The 20,287-nt window shown below is 35.1% G+C and overlaps 2 protein-coding genes across 8 annotated transcripts in view; one reads left to right on the top strand and one right to left on the bottom strand.

Annotated features, from left to right (window-relative positions):
* Positions 1-1,733: 1,733 nt before the first annotated feature.
* Positions 1,734-6,532, top strand: LOC109080343 (heat shock protein 70 family, member 13). Its single transcript, XM_042771327.1, has 5 exons — positions 1,734-2,043; positions 2,575-2,915; positions 2,996-3,209; positions 3,643-3,810; positions 5,378-6,532. Exons 1-5 carry the CDS (start codon positions 2,019-2,021, stop codon positions 5,944-5,946), a joined length of 1,317 nt encoding a protein of 438 aa, XP_042627261.1. The 5' UTR covers positions 1,734-2,018; the 3' UTR covers positions 5,947-6,532.
* Positions 6,533-8,229: 1,697 nt separating this feature from the next.
* Positions 8,230-20,287, bottom strand: part of LOC109080342 (glycerophosphodiester phosphodiesterase domain-containing protein 5-like) — a 38,453-nt gene continuing 26,395 nt past the window's right edge. For 4 of the 7 annotated variants that reach the window (XM_042771323.1, XM_042771325.1, XM_042771324.1 and 1 more), the window contains 11 exons: positions 19,790-19,883; positions 18,296-18,441; positions 16,486-16,568; positions 14,973-15,123; positions 14,074-14,295; positions 13,062-13,219; positions 12,708-12,855; positions 12,232-12,314; positions 10,886-10,900; positions 9,573-9,685; positions 8,230-8,322 (listed from right to left, as the gene is read on the bottom strand). In XM_042771323.1, the coding sequence (XP_042627257.1) occupies positions 8,255-8,322; positions 9,573-9,685; positions 10,886-10,900; positions 12,232-12,314; positions 12,708-12,855; positions 13,062-13,219; positions 14,074-14,295; positions 14,973-15,123; positions 16,486-16,568; positions 18,296-18,441; positions 19,790-19,883 (1,281 nt within the window). In that variant the 3' untranslated portion in view covers positions 8,230-8,254. Of the gene's footprint in view, positions 8,323-8,543; positions 8,774-9,572; positions 9,686-10,885; positions 10,901-12,231; positions 12,315-12,707; positions 12,856-13,061; positions 13,220-14,073; positions 14,296-14,972; positions 15,124-16,485; positions 16,569-18,295; positions 18,442-19,789; positions 19,884-20,287 lie in introns of all 7 variants that reach the window. The other 3 variants (XR_006161788.1, XR_006161789.1, XM_042771326.1) reach the window with 3 other exon arrangements.

Raw genomic sequence — 20,287 nt, 5'->3', positions numbered from 1 at the left:
TGATTGAACACATCGCTACTGCTGTTAAATTCATAATATTAACTTTCCATTTGTTTCTTAAAATAACTGTTTGGTTTGGGTGGGTGTTTAGTGGGATGAGGTGCCAGATGACTAGTCACGTGCGATGAGTGATAAGGAGGTTTCGTTTCAAAGCACTTTTCAGTTTCCATCCTTTACCTGAATTAGCTTATACTTAATACACACCTCCCCTGTCTGAATAATATGCTAATATATATTGGTAATGACTAATATCTACTGATATAATCTTTATTCCACCTAAATATGTTTATTTTTGGAAAATAAAAAGTTATTTGAAACTAGGCACCTCGGTTTGTCAGTTGTAAAAGTTTTCATACATATTTATGATCAATTTTACTAAGGTCTTGTGGCAGGAAATATATATGTTATATATATATCATGTGTTTGTGACCACATTTATTTATATGACCTCTGCTTGGGGAAAAAAAAAACTCAGAACAGATGCATATTACTTGATTAATAATAATTAATACTACTACAAAATTTATAAATGCAGAATGCAAATGCAATAAATTTCAATTTTCAATTTTTATGAAACCATTTCAATTTTTATGAAACTTTAATTTTCTTTACTGCATTGCAAAGCATAGACTTTTTCTCTCCTTAATTTCAGGAAAATATGCTGCTCCTCATTATTGTAAAGTAAAGAAATCAAGAAAATTTTATTTCTATTGGCCAGTGATTATTCTGAAAGGACATATCTGTAATCTGTTGCTATAGTAACCAACGCAATTTCATGCATCATGCTCTTATTTTAGTGCAGTTGTCTTACAGCCACTGTGGTCAAATATTGAGATAAACTTTATAAAGTATTATCTATTTATATTAAATTAATATATTAAATTGATATCTTCTCCGATACCCATTTTGTTACCATTATTGAGCTGATTCTTTTCAATCAGCTGGAATCCTTAACATGGCTTAATGCATTAAAAAGGTTTTTTTTTGTTGTTGTTTTTTTAAAGACCAAACTCAGTAAACACATTATTAATAAAGTATTCTATTCACAGACAAGCAGATGAGTCCAGAATAAGAACACAATGCATTTAAATACATGTTAAGTGTTTTCCTCCCATAGAAATCCATTGGCCTAAAAGGAAAACGCTTAACGTGGTGTAATGCATTAAAACGTGTTTTAAAAAGAACAAACAGAAAAGTAAACATTTTTAATAAAGCATTTTATTAACAGACAAGCAGGTTATGGGAGGAAAATGCTTAACGCGTAATTAAACACGTTACGATTGTATTCTGGGCTCATATTTGTTTGTCTGTGAATAGAATGCTTTATTAATAATTTGTTTACTGAGTTTGGTCTTTTTAAAACACCATTTTAATGCATTAAGCCACGTACATTCACGTTAAGCATTTTAGAATGTCCCAATGATTCATTTGTGAATTCGACTGGTCCAGAAGATTAAACTTGCAGCAGCGAACATCTTGTTATTCAATAAATCAGACATAGTAAGTCAAGTTAACAATAAACAACTATGCATTATAATGAAGGCTTTGTAAAACTGCACAGCGTTTTTTAGCTTTTTAAACAACATACTCGGTTCTACACTAACTACGCACACATTTCCTATTATGTATGTCTATGAAAGACGAATGAACCAATCAGAGTAGGTATGGGGCGGGGCGACACGTGCAGCCCCGCCCCAGATGCAGCCCCGCCTCGATCTGCAGGCTGCAGCCGGGTGTACTTGACTCACAATGCTGAATTTCTCCGGTTTCAAAACTAAAAAAAAAAAAAAAAAACAGGAAGTTGTGCAGAACTGCACTTGCGCTTTACAGAGCATCTGGGAAATGTAGTTAACTGGAGTAGTTCCACTTACATTTGTAACCATGCAACTGATGAAAAGTACTACAACCCCCATCAGCCCAGTAGCCCGTATTAGTTCGACGTGTATGTTCGCTCAGTCGGCGCAGATACTGAATGAACATCTCATATACTGTTATCCATAACATTTTGGGTTGGAACCATGGCCGGAGAAATGTCCATAATAGGTGAGTGCTAAATTAAACTAATGTACACGGGAACATGTTTGTCAAATTTAACAGAATAACCATTCATGTAGCCGTTAGCTAAAAGTAAAACTGACGCATCTGGCATGAAAGTCCCAAATAACTGACTGTACATAAATAACTGTATCAGACAGACATATAGTTATATTGTCCAACTTGAGGCAAAACAGTCAGCCTCAAACATCAGCTGATTTTATACGCCACATATAGAACAGCTGGCGTCCGTTCTTTATACTACAGATGTTACAGTGGCTGTGTCTCAAAACCTAGTTAGCTACCTATCTAGACAGCATGTTTCTGCATCAACGCAACAGGAATATGGTATAAATTTGCCTTGTTTTATTTTTCTACATACCACGGTTTTGGACAATATATCATTGTATCCTTTGAAATACATGAACAACATATACATATGGTAACCATTAAGTTCAATGTGTTACATAACGACAGAAACATTGCCTGATTACACCATTTTTTTCTAAGTCAAATATATATGTTTGTGTGTCCATACAGGTTCTGTCATCCTGGCTTTGTTCCTGGCAGGGTATCTGGGACAGCAGTACTTGCCCCCTCCGAAGCCCAGGGTCATCGGGTTGGATCTTGGGACCACTTTCTGCTCCGTGGGAGTGTTTCAGCCTGGCACGGGCGAGATTGAGGTTATTGGAGATGACAAAGGTCGCAAAAGCATTCCGAGTGTGGTGTCATTCACCCCCACCGGTGTGTTTTCTGGACATGAGGGTCAGGAACTGTCTGACATTAATCCTCAAAACACAATCTATGATGCCAAGAGATTTATAGGGAAGATTTTCGACCAAGAGACTTTAGAGAAAGAGAGCGCACGATACCCGTTTAAGGTACACATTTAATATTTTACACTCTTTAATTGCACTTGCACTGCTTGCTGTGTCTCTATAACATTTCTTAACTGTTTTAGGTGATATTCAACAATGCTAGTGCAGAATTTTTAGTCTCTACAAATAGCACCTTCACAGTTACTCCTGAATTCATCGGATCCCGTCTCCTCCTGAAAATGAAAAAGATGGCGGAGAAGCAACTGGGAATACCTATTGATAAAGCCGTCATATCAGTGCCAGCAGAGTTTGATGAGAGGCAAAGAAACTACACCATAAGAGCTGCTAACCTAGCCGGTCAGTTCACTAAGGTGTACATTAATCACAAGAGGCAGTCATTTCATTAGGAATCCACAATTAGGAAATTTGTCACACAAATTTACTGCATAAAAAAAAAACTAATTTGCTAATGTGACCACAGCTGGGTTATGTCTTACTATTGGAATCCATGGAAGGCACTCAAAAAAAAAAAAAAAGGTAAATTGCGAGATGTAAACTCCAAATTCTGAGGAAAAACATCAGAGCTGCTAGATATAAACTCAGAATTGCGAGAAATAAGTCAGAATTCTGAGTTTATATCTTGCTATTCGGACCTTTTTGATTTTTGATTCCGTGGTGGAAATGGGCTTCCATTGAAATCAGTACAATTAGCCTTGTAAAAGCTGATAATGTTCTGGTTAAAAACTGTAATATTTAACTGATCAATCACTGTGCGTGTCTTCTTCATCAGGCCTGGACATCCTGCGGGTGATCAACGAACCCACGGCGGCGGCAATGGCTTATGGACTGCATAAAGCAGAAGTGTTTAATGTGCTGGTGGTGGATCTGGGAGGAGGAACACTAGATGTGTCACTTCTCAATAAGCAGGGTGGCATGTTCCTCACCAGAGCAATGGCAGGTGAGCTGAGTGCTAAGGCATTATAAATGTGTCAGCTAGCAGAGATTTTACAATGGTAGGTATATTTGTGTGGCTTTTAATGGGCAGGGCTGCTTTATGTTATTTACATATTTGAGACACATCCTGATCTTTATTTTCTCCAATATTGCAAGTTTGTTTATTAAAACAAAGAGGAAGAAGAAATAATGGGTGTAACATGAAACAATGTAGAATTGTATATGGTTGCCAAGCGGTTTATTTTAAATTACACATTCATATAGAATTCAGCTGAAATCCGTTTATGAAATGTTAAGCTTTTATAATATTGGCTTAAATATTTTGAGTCTTTTGTTTTAATTCCAGTGTTGTAGTCTTAATAATTTTTCCACTGATACCACACTTGTTCATTCGTTATGAATACTCATACGCGCAAACTCGTTTTGTGTAGTCTTTTCCTGTCTTAAGAAAGGTTTCGATGGCATTTTCTTTTTGTCATACTTCTGTATAATGCCGAATACATTGGTGTTTATAAGTGCTCTTTCTGCTTTGCCACAAGCGCCACCTCCTGGCAGACACTGAATTTGCGCTTTCGTTCAACTGGACTGCCTTTTTTGTTCAAACTAATAATACATAAAATACATAATCTTTTACCATTTAAATTCTTAAATGTGAGATTTATACTTTTATAAAGCGTTTTGCTTTTAATCGCAATAATTAATTTCCTTCCAGTCCTCCTTCGACCATACCGAAGTTTACTTTCATTTTTTTGTCTTCGTCTTCTGACATTTTCTGCATGTTCAGCAGTACAAGTACCAATTCTCCCGTAGTCTTTGCTGGTATAGCACGTTTTCAGTTGTCTAATTTTGGCACATCGGATCCCTAAGCAACACTACGCTTTGGGTGAAACAGTGCGGGTCACGTCATTTCTTAATGGTGAAATACATTGAATGAAGCGACCCACATAATACATAATAATAAAAAAAAAAAATTCCCTACGTGGGTGTACATCATTAAAATGTCTCTCCACGCTACTCATGCACCTTTAAAATATCAAACAATTTATATATTAATTTTTATTAAATTAATATTATTACTATATTAAATTTATATTACATTTTCCATTAAATGTCATACAGATTTAAATTATCATAATAAATTAATATTAAAATATAAATGTCATGGTCATTTTCTGCAGTTTAAGTTTTTCTAGTTTTTGACTGGAATTTGTTTTAATATATATATATATATATATATATATATATATATATATATATATATATATACAAATCTTTGTCCAGTCATCACAAATGATTAGAAAATTAATAGAAAATCATTGAAATTCATTGTTTAAAAAATGTAGGGACCCTGGTTATGACCTTTTGTATTTTAATACACCAAAGAGATGTTTTTCCCCAGGCTCTGTGGTTTGATCTCAATGGGTATTTAGGTAACAAGGTTTGCGGTGGTGCAGTCTCACTGAAACCTCATGACATTTAGCTAACACACATGGAAATGGTGTCACATCAGGTGCACAACCCTCATCCTGTTTCAGCACGAGATTAACACATGGTCTTCTTCATCTCCACAGGTAATAATAAGCTAGGAGGGCAGGACTTCACCCAGCGTTTGCTGCAGTACACCATCGAGCGAGTGCGGCAGCAGTACGGCGTGCCTCCTACTCTTAAAGAAGACATCCACCTTCTCCGACAGGCCGTGGAAGCTGCCAAGCTCAACCTCACTCAGGAGCCTCACGTTCATCTCCAAGTTCCTCTTCACCTGCAGACAACGGGAGCAAACGGAGCACAGGAGGAAAAAGTCCTGTTTCAGGAGAAGCTGACACGGGAACTCTTTGAGGAGCTGAATGCAGATCTCTTCCAGAAGATTCTGACACCCATTGAGACCGTCCTCATAGAGGGCCATCTAGATAAAGAGGAAGTGGATGAAATTGTCCTGGTCGGAGGGTCTACAAGAATCCCTCGCATTAGACAGCTCATTAGTCAGTACTTTGGGAAGAAACCGAACACCTCCGTGGACCCTGACCTGGCCGTGGTGACCGGGGTGGCCATTCAGGCAGGCATCATGGGAGGCTCTTGGCCTCTCCAGGTCAGTGCAATTGAGATTCCCAACAGACATCTTCGCAAAACCAACTTCAGCTGATTGGTTAAGAAACTTGGTTGAGAAACTGCTACTTGGGCATTTGTCACGTGCACGTGCACTTCCTTATATGTATTAGCTTTGTGGTGAACTCAAGATATTGGGCCAAACACAATGGTTACTTGAGCATTTGTACTAATGTATGGTCTTGTTGGCCCAAATTACAATTTATACATTTATCTTCAGAATACATGCAGAGTATTTATTTAGTACTTGGTTATAAAAATAGCATTGAAAGAATGTTTTTCTCCTGTTATCTTGAGCAAGTGTCTGCTTGGGACCTTATTGGTTAGTTTATTACCATCTTTGTGCCTAACTGGTACTAACTGTGCAATAAGTCTTTGACAACTTGTTTTGGCAGGTTCAATGATGTTGTATTCAGGGAAGCAGCTGTTTGTATATAACTGAATGATCATTCCAGTCTCAGCTATTTATTTATTTATTTTGCCAAGTCTAGTTGATTTCAGCTAGCTGTTTCTGTCTACTGGGGTTTTGCTTGTGCCTTTTTAATCATTGCCACAGTTAAATGTGTACCGTAGACTAAGCATAGTATGATTTTTTACTTTATTTTTAAAGACTTGCCGTCTTTTTTGTGAGGTTTTTTTTTTTTTTCTAATAGAATTAAGTATTAGTAAACGGTAATACCACCTGCCAACTGTTAAATATAAATCATTTAAAATGTAAAGTACCAGCATGACCAGTGTGGTATTACGTTTTATAAAAATGTGAATTAAAATATATATATATAAACGTTTATTTATGTATATATATTCTGTGTTTTAATTGAGCATTTTTCTGCATATAAAAAAGTATAATTAACCATACAGACCAAAAAAAGATATTAAAGGTTTTTTTTTTTTTTGGACTGTTTTGTTTACATAATGCTAAATCCTCAGTATTAGAGGTGGAAATACATTATGCAGAATGTGAACATAGTTTAATGCACTTTACATACAGAAGAGGAGTCGCACAAAGTCAAAAGGGAAAACAGTTTATCAGTGTGAATGCATATTCAAAACTTTCCTGTAACTTAAAAATATTGAAGACTTTAAATCTATTTTTGTACAGTCCTGCACCATTTCATTTGTTGCATTATGCACAGAACCTGGTTTGTGTGTGTCATTACAGTCCTTTAACTTTTGCTACTGTGCAAAGAAAAACAAACCTTGTTAAAACTGCAGTTTTTTTTTTATTGATCGACCTCTGAAACACATCAATACAAAATAAAAACATCAAACAGCACAATCGTTCAGCTTCGTCCTCTGTGTGCCAGCACAAGCCACTGTAAACAATGTCACATCTCACATTTACAATATTAAGTAAAGGGTCGGGACATCGCCACAATGGGAAGCCCTGAACAAAATATTTAATACATGAAAAGCTACTCAAACAAAAGGGGTCAGACTAAAATGACAATGTAAGAGTTTAAAAAATGAAATAAAAATCACTGAACAATATTCGAACATACTTTTTTATTATAGGACAGCGTCCAAGTTATATTACACGGCATCAAAACTCCAAGCCATCTTCCTTTATAAACAGTGTTCAACTACACAATCCAATCTAAATTTTCAACATACCCCTAATCCACCATTTCAGCCTAATTAGGGGATTTTCTGTTGTTCTTAAATTAAACCACAGATATGTATGCTGAACGTGCCTACATTTTCCATGTAATCTGTCATCATACCGACCAAGACAATAAGGTTGGGTGATTTCCTCCCAAAATGACAACTGAACCACATGCTAAATAGATTTAATATTAAATACAGTAAATATAACTTGAAGGCTAAAGGCAGGCACTCTGTAAACACCTGTTTATTCTTAAAAATATTCTTCACAACCATTTGATCAGAAGGCATCATTAGACTGTGAATATCACACCAAATCGAGATCTAGAAATTAAAAAAAAAAAAAAAAACTGGCATATTAGGTTATACTCCACATTGGCTGGCTGTGGAAGATTATAAAAAATAAAATCCCCAAAAACCAACAGATGAAATCCACTATATTATCCCAGGCATGCTTTCAATACGAAGCAAGTAACAGGCGTTCCGGGATCCTCAAGCGTTACGTAGGGGAAGAGGCCACAGATTTGGTAATGGTCAACATCAGAACTGCACTTCCTACTTCTCTTTACTGTCCAGAATTTAAAACAAGCAATTTAATAGCGGAAGAAAAAACTAAATTTTCTGTACACAGGTCCATCGTAAACAGTGGCTAAGAGTTGAGTCAGTAGTTGAGAGGAAACACCACAAGCTTGATTAGCATGTGATGTGATTTTTCGTTCCATGAGTCAATGAGCAATGCATTAATTGGTGTAGTAGTTAAATCCATTTTCCGTATAGGGTTCATCGCTGGAGACTCCGTTGCTCACCTCTGTGGAATAAGACGAACAGAGGCAATGCAAATTATGCTTAACACCCACAACATTTACAAGACCTCCACTATGACAACCGCAAACCAAGGATCTTCAATCATACTTTGAGATACAGCGGCTCTGTTCCAAACCCTAGTGAGCTGCCTACCTCGACAGCATTTTATTAGGCATCATAGGTGTGATTCTGATGTGAAATAGTTATCATCACCCTCATACTCACCATATGCAGGCCACAGTTACACTGGCCATTGATGTTACAGCCCTGCACGAGCTACCATTCAAGCTGTGGGATGTCAGCAGAGTATGGATTGATGGATGAATGGATGCAGGAAAAGACGGGATGGTAGCAGACAGTGAGAGACAGGAGGGAGAGGGAATGAGATGGAATGAGATGAAGGGATGCAGTGACACAGACTCAAACCCAGGAGGTGGACAGCTACTGTGGCTGACCTTAGAAAGAGGGTAAAAACACACACAGAGGCATGCAAACACTGTTGGGACACATGCACACACAATATTAATCCAAAAACACATTGCATGCAACCCTTGTAGAGTCAACTGGACATTAATCATGAAATAACCCCTGACAGAGGGTTCTTGTGTCGCTCTGAAGAAGCATTATTATTTTGTGATAATGAATGTTGGCTGTACATTATTCCACTTATTACACAGCTACTTATCAAATAAACACACCACCTGTTCACCAGTGGATCCTCTGCAGTGAATGGGTGCCTTCAGAATGAGAGTTCAAACAGATGATAAAAACACAATAATCAATCCACTCAACTTCAGTCCATCAATTAACATCTTGTGAAGTGAAAAGCTGCATGTCCTTTATCCATGATATTGCTTTCAATTCACAATTGATGGACTAGAGTTGTGTTTCTGACGACACCCATTCACTGCAACTAACTCATCCTACATCTTCACTGGCCTGAGGGTGAGTACATTTTCAGCACATTTTCATTTCTGGGTGAACTATTCCTTTAAAATATCAGTCAAAATATGGCACTAATGAGCTTTTCTAACTTCTTGGTATGAAAAGGGAGACATTGTGGAGTAATATATGAGACATGAAAATTATTTTGCCATGGACAAGGGTGAAATATGTATTTTAGTGATTATTATACAAATATTTGATTGACCAATCAGAATCAAGTATTTCATAGCACAGCGTAATAAGCTTACATATAGAGTTTCATCATGCCTTATAACAAACGCCAGCAGGATGTGGTTTGGTGGCTCTTACCAGAGAAGATGAGCTTCTCCTTCATATTGTTGACATCTCTGCTGGATCTCCTGACGGCTGCACTCAGCATGATCTGCTCTGGGTTGTAGCTCCGCATCCCGCTCATTCTCCACCTGTGATCACGTGCACACACAAACACAGACCGACCTTAGTGACCATATTCAAACAAAGTTTACACTGATGCTGCTGACTCTCCTGATAACATCTATGCATTTTTAACTCATGAATCTCACCGTAATTCATTGATGTAATTGGTAGTCTATGATATATACAGTGTATTTACACTGGGTTCAGTGACTTTTTTAAATTAATACTTTAAAGATACATTAAATTGATCAAAAGTGATGGTAAAGAGGACTATTATATTACAAAAGATTTATATTACAAACGAATCTGTTCTTTTGAACCTTCTATCTATCAAATAATCTTGAAAAGATGTATTACAGTTTCAACAAAAATATTCAGTTATTGTTTTCTACACTGATAATAATAAATTATTTTTGAGCAGCAAATCAGCATATTAGAATGATTTCTGAAGGATCATGTGATCATATTATTATTATTACTGTATTTTTGATCAAATAAGGGACATCTTTCAAAAAAAAAAAAAAAAAACCATCCCCAAACTTTTGAAAGGTTTTGTTTGAATAATCTTCTAAACTCTTTAGATTTCAGAATTATGCATGAACTAAAAACAAAGCTGTTAATATAAAGTTATTGTTACCATCTGTACAAATTACCCAAAATACAACGTATGTGCTTTATTATTTATTTATTTATCTGGTAATATCTTTTAATCAGACACCATCTGTCATCTGTCTGGTGTTTTTTGGTCCAAAACAAAAGCATTTGAATTAAACTGGATACCTGGTAGGAATATTGATAACCTTAACCTTAAAAGCAAGATTCCATATAAGTGTAAATTATTTTTGTGGCAAAAAACTTCTGCTACAGTAGAAAATTATTCTCAAAAGCCATCTGAATAATCTGTAACTGTCAGTCATGTGATCGTCACCCCCTAGTGGATAAATACGGAATGATTTAGCAAAACCCTCAAGTATACTTCCTTGATCCAAGTCATTCCACATAATATACCTCAATTAAATATTAATTATATGTTAAATGATAAGCAGTGATATTAAAATGTAATCATGTGGGCTGTGGTTTAGTAAGAATTAGTAATAGCATTGACAAAATACAGGTAGAATGAAAGATACAAGCAGACAGATTGAAACAGGGTTATACAGAGAATGAAGGGCAAGAAAGGGGAGATATAGACTGGCAGCATGGGCCAACAGCGCTGACCCAATTACCTGATCACGTGATAGCTGAGAGATGCCAGAATGCAGCAGAGAAGAGGAGCATGCACATCAGGCAGAGAGCAAGAAGAACAGGAGGAGAGGTGGAAGAAAGGGTACAAGAGCAAAAGAAAGGGAGAGAATTAAGAGGTCAGTTCAGAAAAGCCGATGCAAATGTCACTGTGGCAAGCGCAGCAAACATAGAGGATCCAGATCCCCACATAACATTGAGTTTTTCAATTCACATATTTACCAGTCATGTTGATCTCCAACATTAAACATTATAATGCAAAACATCATCAGTGCAAACACATTTTCTTCTTATCCTTCCTTCTTTCTCGCTCTCTCTCTGGAGGCAATCATGTTTCAGAATGCATTAATATTTGGTTAAACAATGTGAATTCCCAATGTTTTTATGTTCACACAGAACATACAATTATTTAAATAATTAAAATATTAAAATAAAACTTTGCTTCAGTAGCAAAAACTAAATTTTCCATATAGGATTCTCTTTCTATAAACATTTATACTTTTTTATATTTGCTAATAATTGTTTATAATGCATATGAGATTGAAATTATATTTTAATATTTGATTTGAATATTTGATATTTTGTATTAAAGTTTCATTAAAGTTATTTACTATATGAATTGGAAAGTTGGAAAGAAGGACTTTGAAACTTTTATTGTTAACTAAAACTAAATCAGTTAATTGGAATAAAAATAAATAAATAAAATAAAATAAAAATATCAGAGTAACAAAGCATAAACCATGTATGGATTATATATAATAAAGGAGGATCAAGGAATATAGTATAATAAAGGAATAAAAATCAAGACCAAAATTTGTAATTTACTTGTATGCTAAGAAATGAGGTTGTAAAGAATTAAAAGCGGATGAAAAATCGACATCGGAGAGCAGACGCCCTCTGAAAAAATATTATAGAACACTGGGGCCAATTGGTCAGTGCAAACCTTAATTAAACGCCCTCCAATGTTATCTGACCCAGGGATTTTTGTCATATTACACCCCTTAAAAACCTTAATTATAACCTTAACTTTAATTAACTTAATAATTAATTTTGCTTTCCTCAAATCCATTTTAATCTCTTTCTGCGATTCCAATCTTTATGGCCAAATCACCCTCGTAAAATGCTCTACATCTTTCATTCATAAGTGCTTTCAGAGATTTTGTGAACCATTGCTTATTGTTTGGAAATATGAGTCATAAAAAATCATCCCAAAATAAATAAATAATCCAAAAATAACACTGAACTTGATCTCATGTCTTACTTTGAAAAAAAAAAAAAAACATTGTCCCTATGATCTACAGCATACCATGTCAAACAAGAGAACACTTACTTCTGGAATATAAATATTCCTAGAACTACAGCAAAGGAGATGAGATCAGTAAAGATCCATATCAAGCAGTACTCGTCTGGACTCTAGAAAAAGACACAAATGCTAATGAGGCACACACACCACTAGATGGCTCAAGAGAAATAGATATTACAGCCATTGCTAGATCATTTTATTTCACCATCAATTATAACATCTAAAACATGCTCAATAATACTATATTAAATAGTGTAATATTGTCAATATATATTTTCACACAAATGTCATATTGATAATCTTAATCAATGTATTTTCCCCCCTTAACATATTTATCATATTTGTGTTATATTCTAGAAAATCTTTTTTTAATAAAGGCAGTATGCTTTTCGGTTTGAATAAAGGCCAGAGCAGCAGATGTTACTAATTATATATCTTGGAAAAGCGTGATGGCTTTGTGCCATTGCTTAATGAATAACATATAAGCAAATGAGGGTTTGTACCATGAGCCAGAGCGGATAGTGCACCTTCCTCAGCACCTGCGGAGCCTCGGAGGAGACGGACGGCACCCCACTGCACCACAGCAGGGAATACAGCCACGGCTCGTTCACCCAATACAGAGTCAGACTAATGTTGTTCTCATTATACAGCCTATTAAAATAAACACACAGAGATATATGAATAGCTTTTATACACTTGGCAATGCTTCTTTGGCTAAAGAATTACAGGTTTTTGCATTTCCATTTCATTACACTAGTGCCACAGACACTGCAGCTTTTGTTTCAATACTGTCCTTTATGGTGTAATGTAGATGTTGTAAGTGAGACCAGGTGTCTGTAAATAGGGCAGTATCCTACTTGATGTCCTGTGCAGAGGCCTGGTTGTAGCGCAGCAGGACCCTGCTGATGCCTTTATGATGGAGAGTGTCGAGAGGCAGCTTCTGCACAGATGTCTGCTGTAAACCTGGAGCCGCTTTCCTCACCATCTCCCTGTTACTGTCCACAGTCCACATCACCTACACATAACACACACAAAACTGAATTTAAATGTGTTTAAATTATATACTGTGTGTGTATATATATATATATATATATATACACACACATAATTTCTATGACCAAAAAAAAGATTGTAAATCAATGAGTAAATCAATGAAAGATGTAAATCAATGAGATATTTATAACAGTATAGCAAACTAATATATATAAATATATCAGTTGTCACTTTATATCTCCCAATAATATGTATTAGTAAGACAAAATGCAAATATGATATGATACATTTTTCCTGCGTGACAGTAAGGTTAAATGCTTGCTTTTATGATGAAAGCTTTGTAGTTTCTATTGTTGATGGCAAAACATATAATGCAATGCAATACAATGATAATTCAGAGATCATAATCACAAATACATCCCAAACATAATCACAAACATTCCTCGAAAGCCTGATGTATCATATTTGATACTCAAATAACAGGATTTTTCAAAAAAATGATGTATGGATAATCAAGTAAAGCCATGTTGCTTAAATCCAGTTAAGTGTTCATGTTGAAATACTATTAACACTATTAGTTATTTTATAAATATAATAAATAAATATAAAAAACAAAGTTTTGATCATGTTGATTATTTAGAGGCCTTAGAAATGTGTATATCAAATTTAATATAGTAGAATTTATAGGGTTAACATTATAATCATCATGCAGTTGATATTAGTCAGAGCTAGGGGGAGCAACTATACAACCACATAAAACAGGAACAGATTCGTATTCTGAATCATATCCTGAACACATCTATTTCAACCCCTGACCAAGGACAATGAGATTTCCAGAAGCACATCAACCGTTAGCATCACTCTCTCAAGACTAACCTGCTGCTGTGGTATTCCTGACCTCAGAACAGAGTCAAGGGTGAGGTTGACCCAGTCGTGGTGGTGGGGGTGATTGGATGGCGGTCTGTGCAGAGTTAATAGGGCCGATCTATTGGACCTAGCTGCTAGTTTCAGCATCTGCTCCAAGCTGCACACTGTCTGGTTCCCCAATAACCAGCGTTCGGATGTTGACATGTACTGCACTGTCCAGAAGGGATCATCCTGCATTCAGTAAAAAGAGTTATATGCTGATATATGTACTTATACAGTCCTAATGTAAAAGATCAGAAGAAAACAAGAGAATTTAGTTTAAATTTTGAATTGATAACTTGTTAGATCTAAACAGGCATAACACATTGGCACTGAAGTCCACTTATAACTGAAGCAAAAGGTTTCTTGCACCAAAAACAGATAATTTAGTTTAATGTAACCTTTACATTTAATTAAATACAGTTTTTCTTACTGTACCTTTAAGATTTCTATATGTTAATGTGCTGACATCATAACTGTGACTTGTTCTAAGTGACCTGTTTTGCAACATAATTTCCATAAATGGTCAAAAAAGGAAGCTTCGCATGAATATTAAAGCATATTAAAGGAAAAAATGGCATAGAAATAATATTCATTCAGAAATTGCTAGTAAATTTCACAATTAATTACAAAGAAACAGCAAGTACCTCATTGATTTAAACATGAAATTCTGATGCAGAAAGACTGAAATAGTACTTTCTTGTTAAACGTACTCTAATAATCTTTATTTAAAACTTCGAAAATAATTTTTGTGTAGATCCTTTAAATCTAAAAATACTCTCCAGTGTTACCATATCCAAATTACTAACACCATTACATACTATTTCAGCTGTACTGTAGACATTGTTTAGAGCCAAAATGGCCCATACCTTTAAAAACCACTGGCCAGCGTTCAGTGAGCTCAAATCAGTCCAGTTGAAGAGTGAAGCATCATCATACTGTCTCTGTGGGAACACTCTTCTCACGTTTGTGGTTCTCCTCAATGTCCGGTCTCTCAGGAGGAACGGCACACCATCTAGACTACAGCCAAAGCCAGTGTTATACAGCAATATATGTGATTAGACAGCACTTAGACTGCAACTGAGAAAATGCTTCCATTAGACCTCAACCTGCCAGCACTGCTGGGTAATGTTCAATGATAAGAGACAGAGAATAAAAGTAAGGAGCTGACTTCCGCTGTGACTGACAGAAAAACATCTGAATACACTTACTGAATAGTAGGAGTGTTGTGCAGTAGAAGTAGTATTATTGCAACTCATTATTATTATTTATTTAGCAGATGCTTTTAACAACCTATAAACTTAAGCTAAATGCCTTGCTAAATGCCTCTAAGCCACATTAACCCATTTCATTTTAAACCAGATGTTCCCCAATCATAGCAATATGTGGCCTGAAACAACCTATCACAATGCAGTCATAGTCCACATGACTTCATTTTAAATTTCAATTATTTGTATAGTGTTTCTCACAATATATATTGTTCCAAAGCATCTTTACAAGCTTTTTTTTTTTTTAACTGACTTTGACTGTTTTTTTTTGTTGTTTTTGGGGGGGGGGGGGGGGGGGGGGGGGGGGGGGGGGGGGGGGGGGGGGGGGGGGGGGGGGGGGGGGGGGGCAACACAATGGTCAAGGTGGATGACCTAAATTTAAACCATTTTATTGTTTAAATGATGCAATTTTATTTTAGACTAGGGAGTTGTCTAAGGAATAATTACAGAAATTACTTGGCTTTTTAAACGAGGGACAAATGTATTTATTTTTTATATTAAATTGTATTATATTGTATTTGAAAAAATTACAATTATACGTCCTATAATATATTTTAATATTTAAGAATAATTATAATAATTTTATATTTATTTAACATTTTATTTACTTTTCTTTCTTTCTTTCTTTCTTTCTTTCTTTTTTTTTTTTTTACTGTAGATGAAATTATTTTCTTTGGTACTCAAAATTATGCTGGAGATGCTGTCCATATTGTGTTGCTTGTATTTCTATACACAAAAGAAATGAAGTAACAGTGAAGAAACAGTGGACAAGAGATAATATCTCAATCTAAAAAGCATGAGAGCTGATTGTCTTTAACCAAGATAAATTACAACCCAACAGATGGACAATTTCTGCACCATTATCTAAAAATGTGTGTTAAGCAGGCAGAGTAGATTATAGCTTAAAGGGGGCTTCTTTATAAAGTCTTCCTGTCTAAGAGACGTCACACCAACCTCTCATTACAGCAGTCTCACACGGCCATACAAGGATTCACACTTTGAAATACACACTGTGTCCTTGTGCCTTTACACACATATACACATGGCTTTGTATAACCTATTGATTGAACTGTACCAAGAGGAGAAAAAACAGACAGAATGAGTGTATGAATACCTGATGGTCACATCCGCCTCCAACCCACTAACATTTCTCTGCAGAGCTCTGTTGAACGATAGAAGAGTGTTCTCTGGAGCAAGCTGAACAAGACAAAAAGAAAAAGCAGATTGTATATCACAAATTGTAAATATAATAAAAATATATTTATTATATTTTATTTAATTACATAAAATATAACAAAAGAATAATATATATATATATATATATATATTATATATATATATATACACACACACACACACACACACTTATATATAAATATAAGATATATATATATATATATATATATATATATATATATATATATATATATATATTAATTTATCTATTTATTTTAGGTGAGTAAATGGACTCTTTATCTCCTCCAAGCATGATGTAACCCAAAAAAAAAGACAAAAGATGGAAATGGAAGAGTAAAAAGTATTGCATATTTGAACCCTCTGGAATTCAGAATGGAAAGATCTTTTTTAAACCAAAATGTGTAACTCTTCTCAACCTGGAGCTAAGCAGGTTGAGCAAAACCTCTTTGATGTTCTTTGGATATAAATCTCATGGAGGTTCACTGAGTGCTTGAGCGCCAGGTTCATGCTCATGCAAAGGCATGCAAGCAGCAACTTGAGATCATCCGCACACTGCGGGTCTAGATGTACTAGTGCATGTGACATCAATGCAAAATGAAGGACGCTTCTTTTGAAGCACAAGAGAACAAGGAGAGGAATATATTAAGATCAGTATGCATGTGTCTTTGGAGAGCACTTATGGTTATGACTCTCATTTTTGAATTCTGGCTTTTAAAGCCATGGTGGTTGATACTACACCTATGATCTCCAATCAGCGCCTGCAGTGTTGTAAAGGCTTTTGCTTTCAACCCAAGTTTGGCTGTTTACAGCTGTAGTTAGGATTGACAGAGGATAATTACTGTAAGTTCTTCCAAGAAAGTTGTTCACTAATAGGCTAGATGAAATGTTACATAACACTACTGCTAACAAGCCACCCTTAAGAATGATGAGATGTTAGTTTCAATTTTCTTTCTCAATAATGTTTCTATAGCCCTATATAGAGGAGAACCAGCTTTTCCCAGAGAAAATAAGGTAAATTTGTTTCACAGGCGAATTACAGACCAAATAAACATCTTTTTTTTTTTCTCACACAAACAAAATTAGAGAAAATTACCTACTTATCTTAACATACAACATCTGATAAAGCTAAATCCATTTTTGACTAAATAAATCTAAAATAATAATAAAAACAAAGTATTTATTATATATATATATATATATATAAAACACATTTTTCATATTTATTAGTTATTATATATATATATATATATATATATATAATATATATATATATATATACAATATTGATTTTGACTACAACTGTACAAAAACATTTGCATTTTTTTTTTCTTTGCCACTATAAAAGAGAAATGAAATGCACATGTTGAAAGCGTATTTCCCATTTCAGAGCACAATACACCAATGATACACACGAGTGTATTGAAAACCCTTCATAACCACCAAACCTTGATCGACGCCTACACAGAGATTCTCAGCAGCTCTTTCCTGGGTTATATTTAGCTATGACAAGCCAGGGAAAAGAAATACGAGAAAGATTAATGGAGGGAGAGGAAGAAAAAGAGAGAATGATAGTGAGGGATGGAAAGACAGAGGAAAGAGAAAGAGGCGCAGAGAGAGAGAGAAAAGACCAAACTGCCTCCAGCAATCCTTGAAGTAGCCTGAGCTTGATGTTGCATCTAGGGAAGACAGGAAGTGCACAGCATGATGTTGACAATTTGGCATCTCACCATTGGAGCTCCTTGATGGCCGATGATGGTGGGTGCTGCTTTGAGACTCCCACGCTCCATAATACAGGGTGAGGTGATTGACAGCGGAATGAAGTAAAGCATGAGGAGAACACTCAGGTAGATGAGGACAACCATCAACTGAAACCCTAAAGAACCAACAACATAGTTATCTGAAGTTCCAACACAGGTACAGGTTAAAAAAATGGCTTTTTAAGGCATAAACTAAAATGGCTATAAAATAGCTGTTTTAATCAGTTTGAATGGTGATCACATTTGTTGTCATCTTCGTTGCAGAAGCTAAGTGTCTAAGTAACTTTTTTTTTTCCAAGAGAAAATGCCTAAATGGAAATTTTAGATAAGAAACAAGTATACAATGCAGATGTGAATCCTTAGCCAATACACTGAATCTGTGCGGTCTTGTTGTACATATCTAATGTGTTTGCTATTGTTTTAATAGACAGCATATTGACAGTTAAGGAGTGCTGATTCCACATGATTCTCTTTATACTGCTGTTAAGCATAGAAGTTTAGGCCAAAGTATGCAATAAATTTCCTTGTGACTGCTGAAAATATAAAGATCTTTGGTAGCATTCTGAACACATGATGTGTGGAATTGAGCTTGCACTGCTATTTAGTTCACATGCTTGCATACAGTATGTTTCGAGGGAGAAATGTCGGTTACTTTGTGAAATGTACAAATTATTAAGACAACATACACCAACACTGAAAATTTTGGGGTCTGTTATTATATACTTTTTAAGCAGCAAGGATGCATTAAATTGATCTAAAGGGACAGTAAAGACTTTTATTATGTTACAAAAGATTCAATTTCAAGTAATTGTTGTTCTTTTAAACTTTCTATTCATAAAAAAAAAACTTTTAATAAGAAATTATTATTGCAAACAAAATAAGCTTCTCAGAAGGATTTCTGAAGGGTCATGTGACACCTAAGACTGAAGTAACGTGCTAAAAATTCAACTTTGTCATTAAAGGAATACATTTAATTTTAAAATATATTTGAATAGAAAACAGTTATTTTAAATTGTAATAATATTTCATAATATTACTGATTTTCTGTGTTTGTTTAATTAAATAAGTGCAATCTTGGTGAGCACAAGAGACTTCTTTTTTTTTTTTTTTTTTTTATTGACTCCACACTTCTGAATGGGAGTTTATGCTCAGTGTATGTCCCTGAAGAATGAAGAGAAAGTCGTCTGATTAACTAAATGAGATGAGCCAGTTAAATTGGTGCTTAGATGAATCAGATGATTTTAGGTAAACAGAAATGAGGAATCAATAGCAGTATATTAATTTTCCCTCTATTGCTGTAACATGAAACACCAGTGCATTGAGCAATAGTAATGTGTCTCTGTGTGACAACATGAATGTATCGGGATAGAGGATTTCTCTGTGTATCCCTTTAATAATTAACATCTAGTTAAACATGATGACTAACTGAGGGGATCTTTAAGCAAGTTGCTGGATTCATCTTACTAGTTTTCTCTGCTCGCGCCACCTGTCCAGCCACCAGCCAGGCCAAAGCAGTAACTGCAGCCAAAGCACCGATGTGCAGGAAAGGACCAGTAGCCTGAACAAAAACAGAGTCATTCATTTGTTCTAAATACACAAACATACATGGAATAAGACAAATATATAGACAGTGGAGGAACCTCAAAGTGTCTGTAGAAAAATAACTTTATAGAAAAAGATCTCACACACAAGAGAAACTTAAAACCTAAAGACATAATTTAAAAAGCACTATTTAAAATTTTGGCGTGAGTAAGATTTTTTAATGTTTTTGAAATTTCTTTGCTCTCCGAGGCTGCATTTGTATACTCTAAAATACAGTAAAAATGTTAATATTATGACATATTATTAAAATTTAAAAAAGCTGTTTTCTGTTTTAATGTAATTTAAAACATAATTTATTCCTCTGAAGGCAAAGATGGCTAGTCAGCAGCCATTACTCCAATATTCAGTGTCATATGATCC

Source organism: Cyprinus carpio, chromosome A15, assembly GCF_018340385.1.
Source record: "Cyprinus carpio isolate SPL01 chromosome A15, ASM1834038v1, whole genome shotgun sequence".
NCBI lineage: Eukaryota > Metazoa > Chordata > Actinopteri > Cypriniformes > Cyprinidae > Cyprinus > Cyprinus carpio.
The sequence above is the reverse complement of the archived record's forward strand: the minus strand, read 5'-3'. Positions and strand labels throughout refer to the sequence as shown.

Excerpts from the sequence above, each read along its gene's own strand:
- LOC109080343 (XM_042771327.1), top strand. The coding sequence starts at position 2,019 with ATGGCCGGAGAAATGTCCATAATAG. Across the intron at positions 2,044-2,574 it reads CGGAGAAATGTCCATAATAG|GTTCTGTCATCCTGGCTTTG; the intron begins GTGAGTGCTAAA and ends GTGTCCATACAG. Across the intron at positions 3,811-5,377 it reads CCTCACCAGAGCAATGGCAG|GTAATAATAAGCTAGGAGGG; the intron begins GTGAGCTGAGTG and ends TCATCTCCACAG.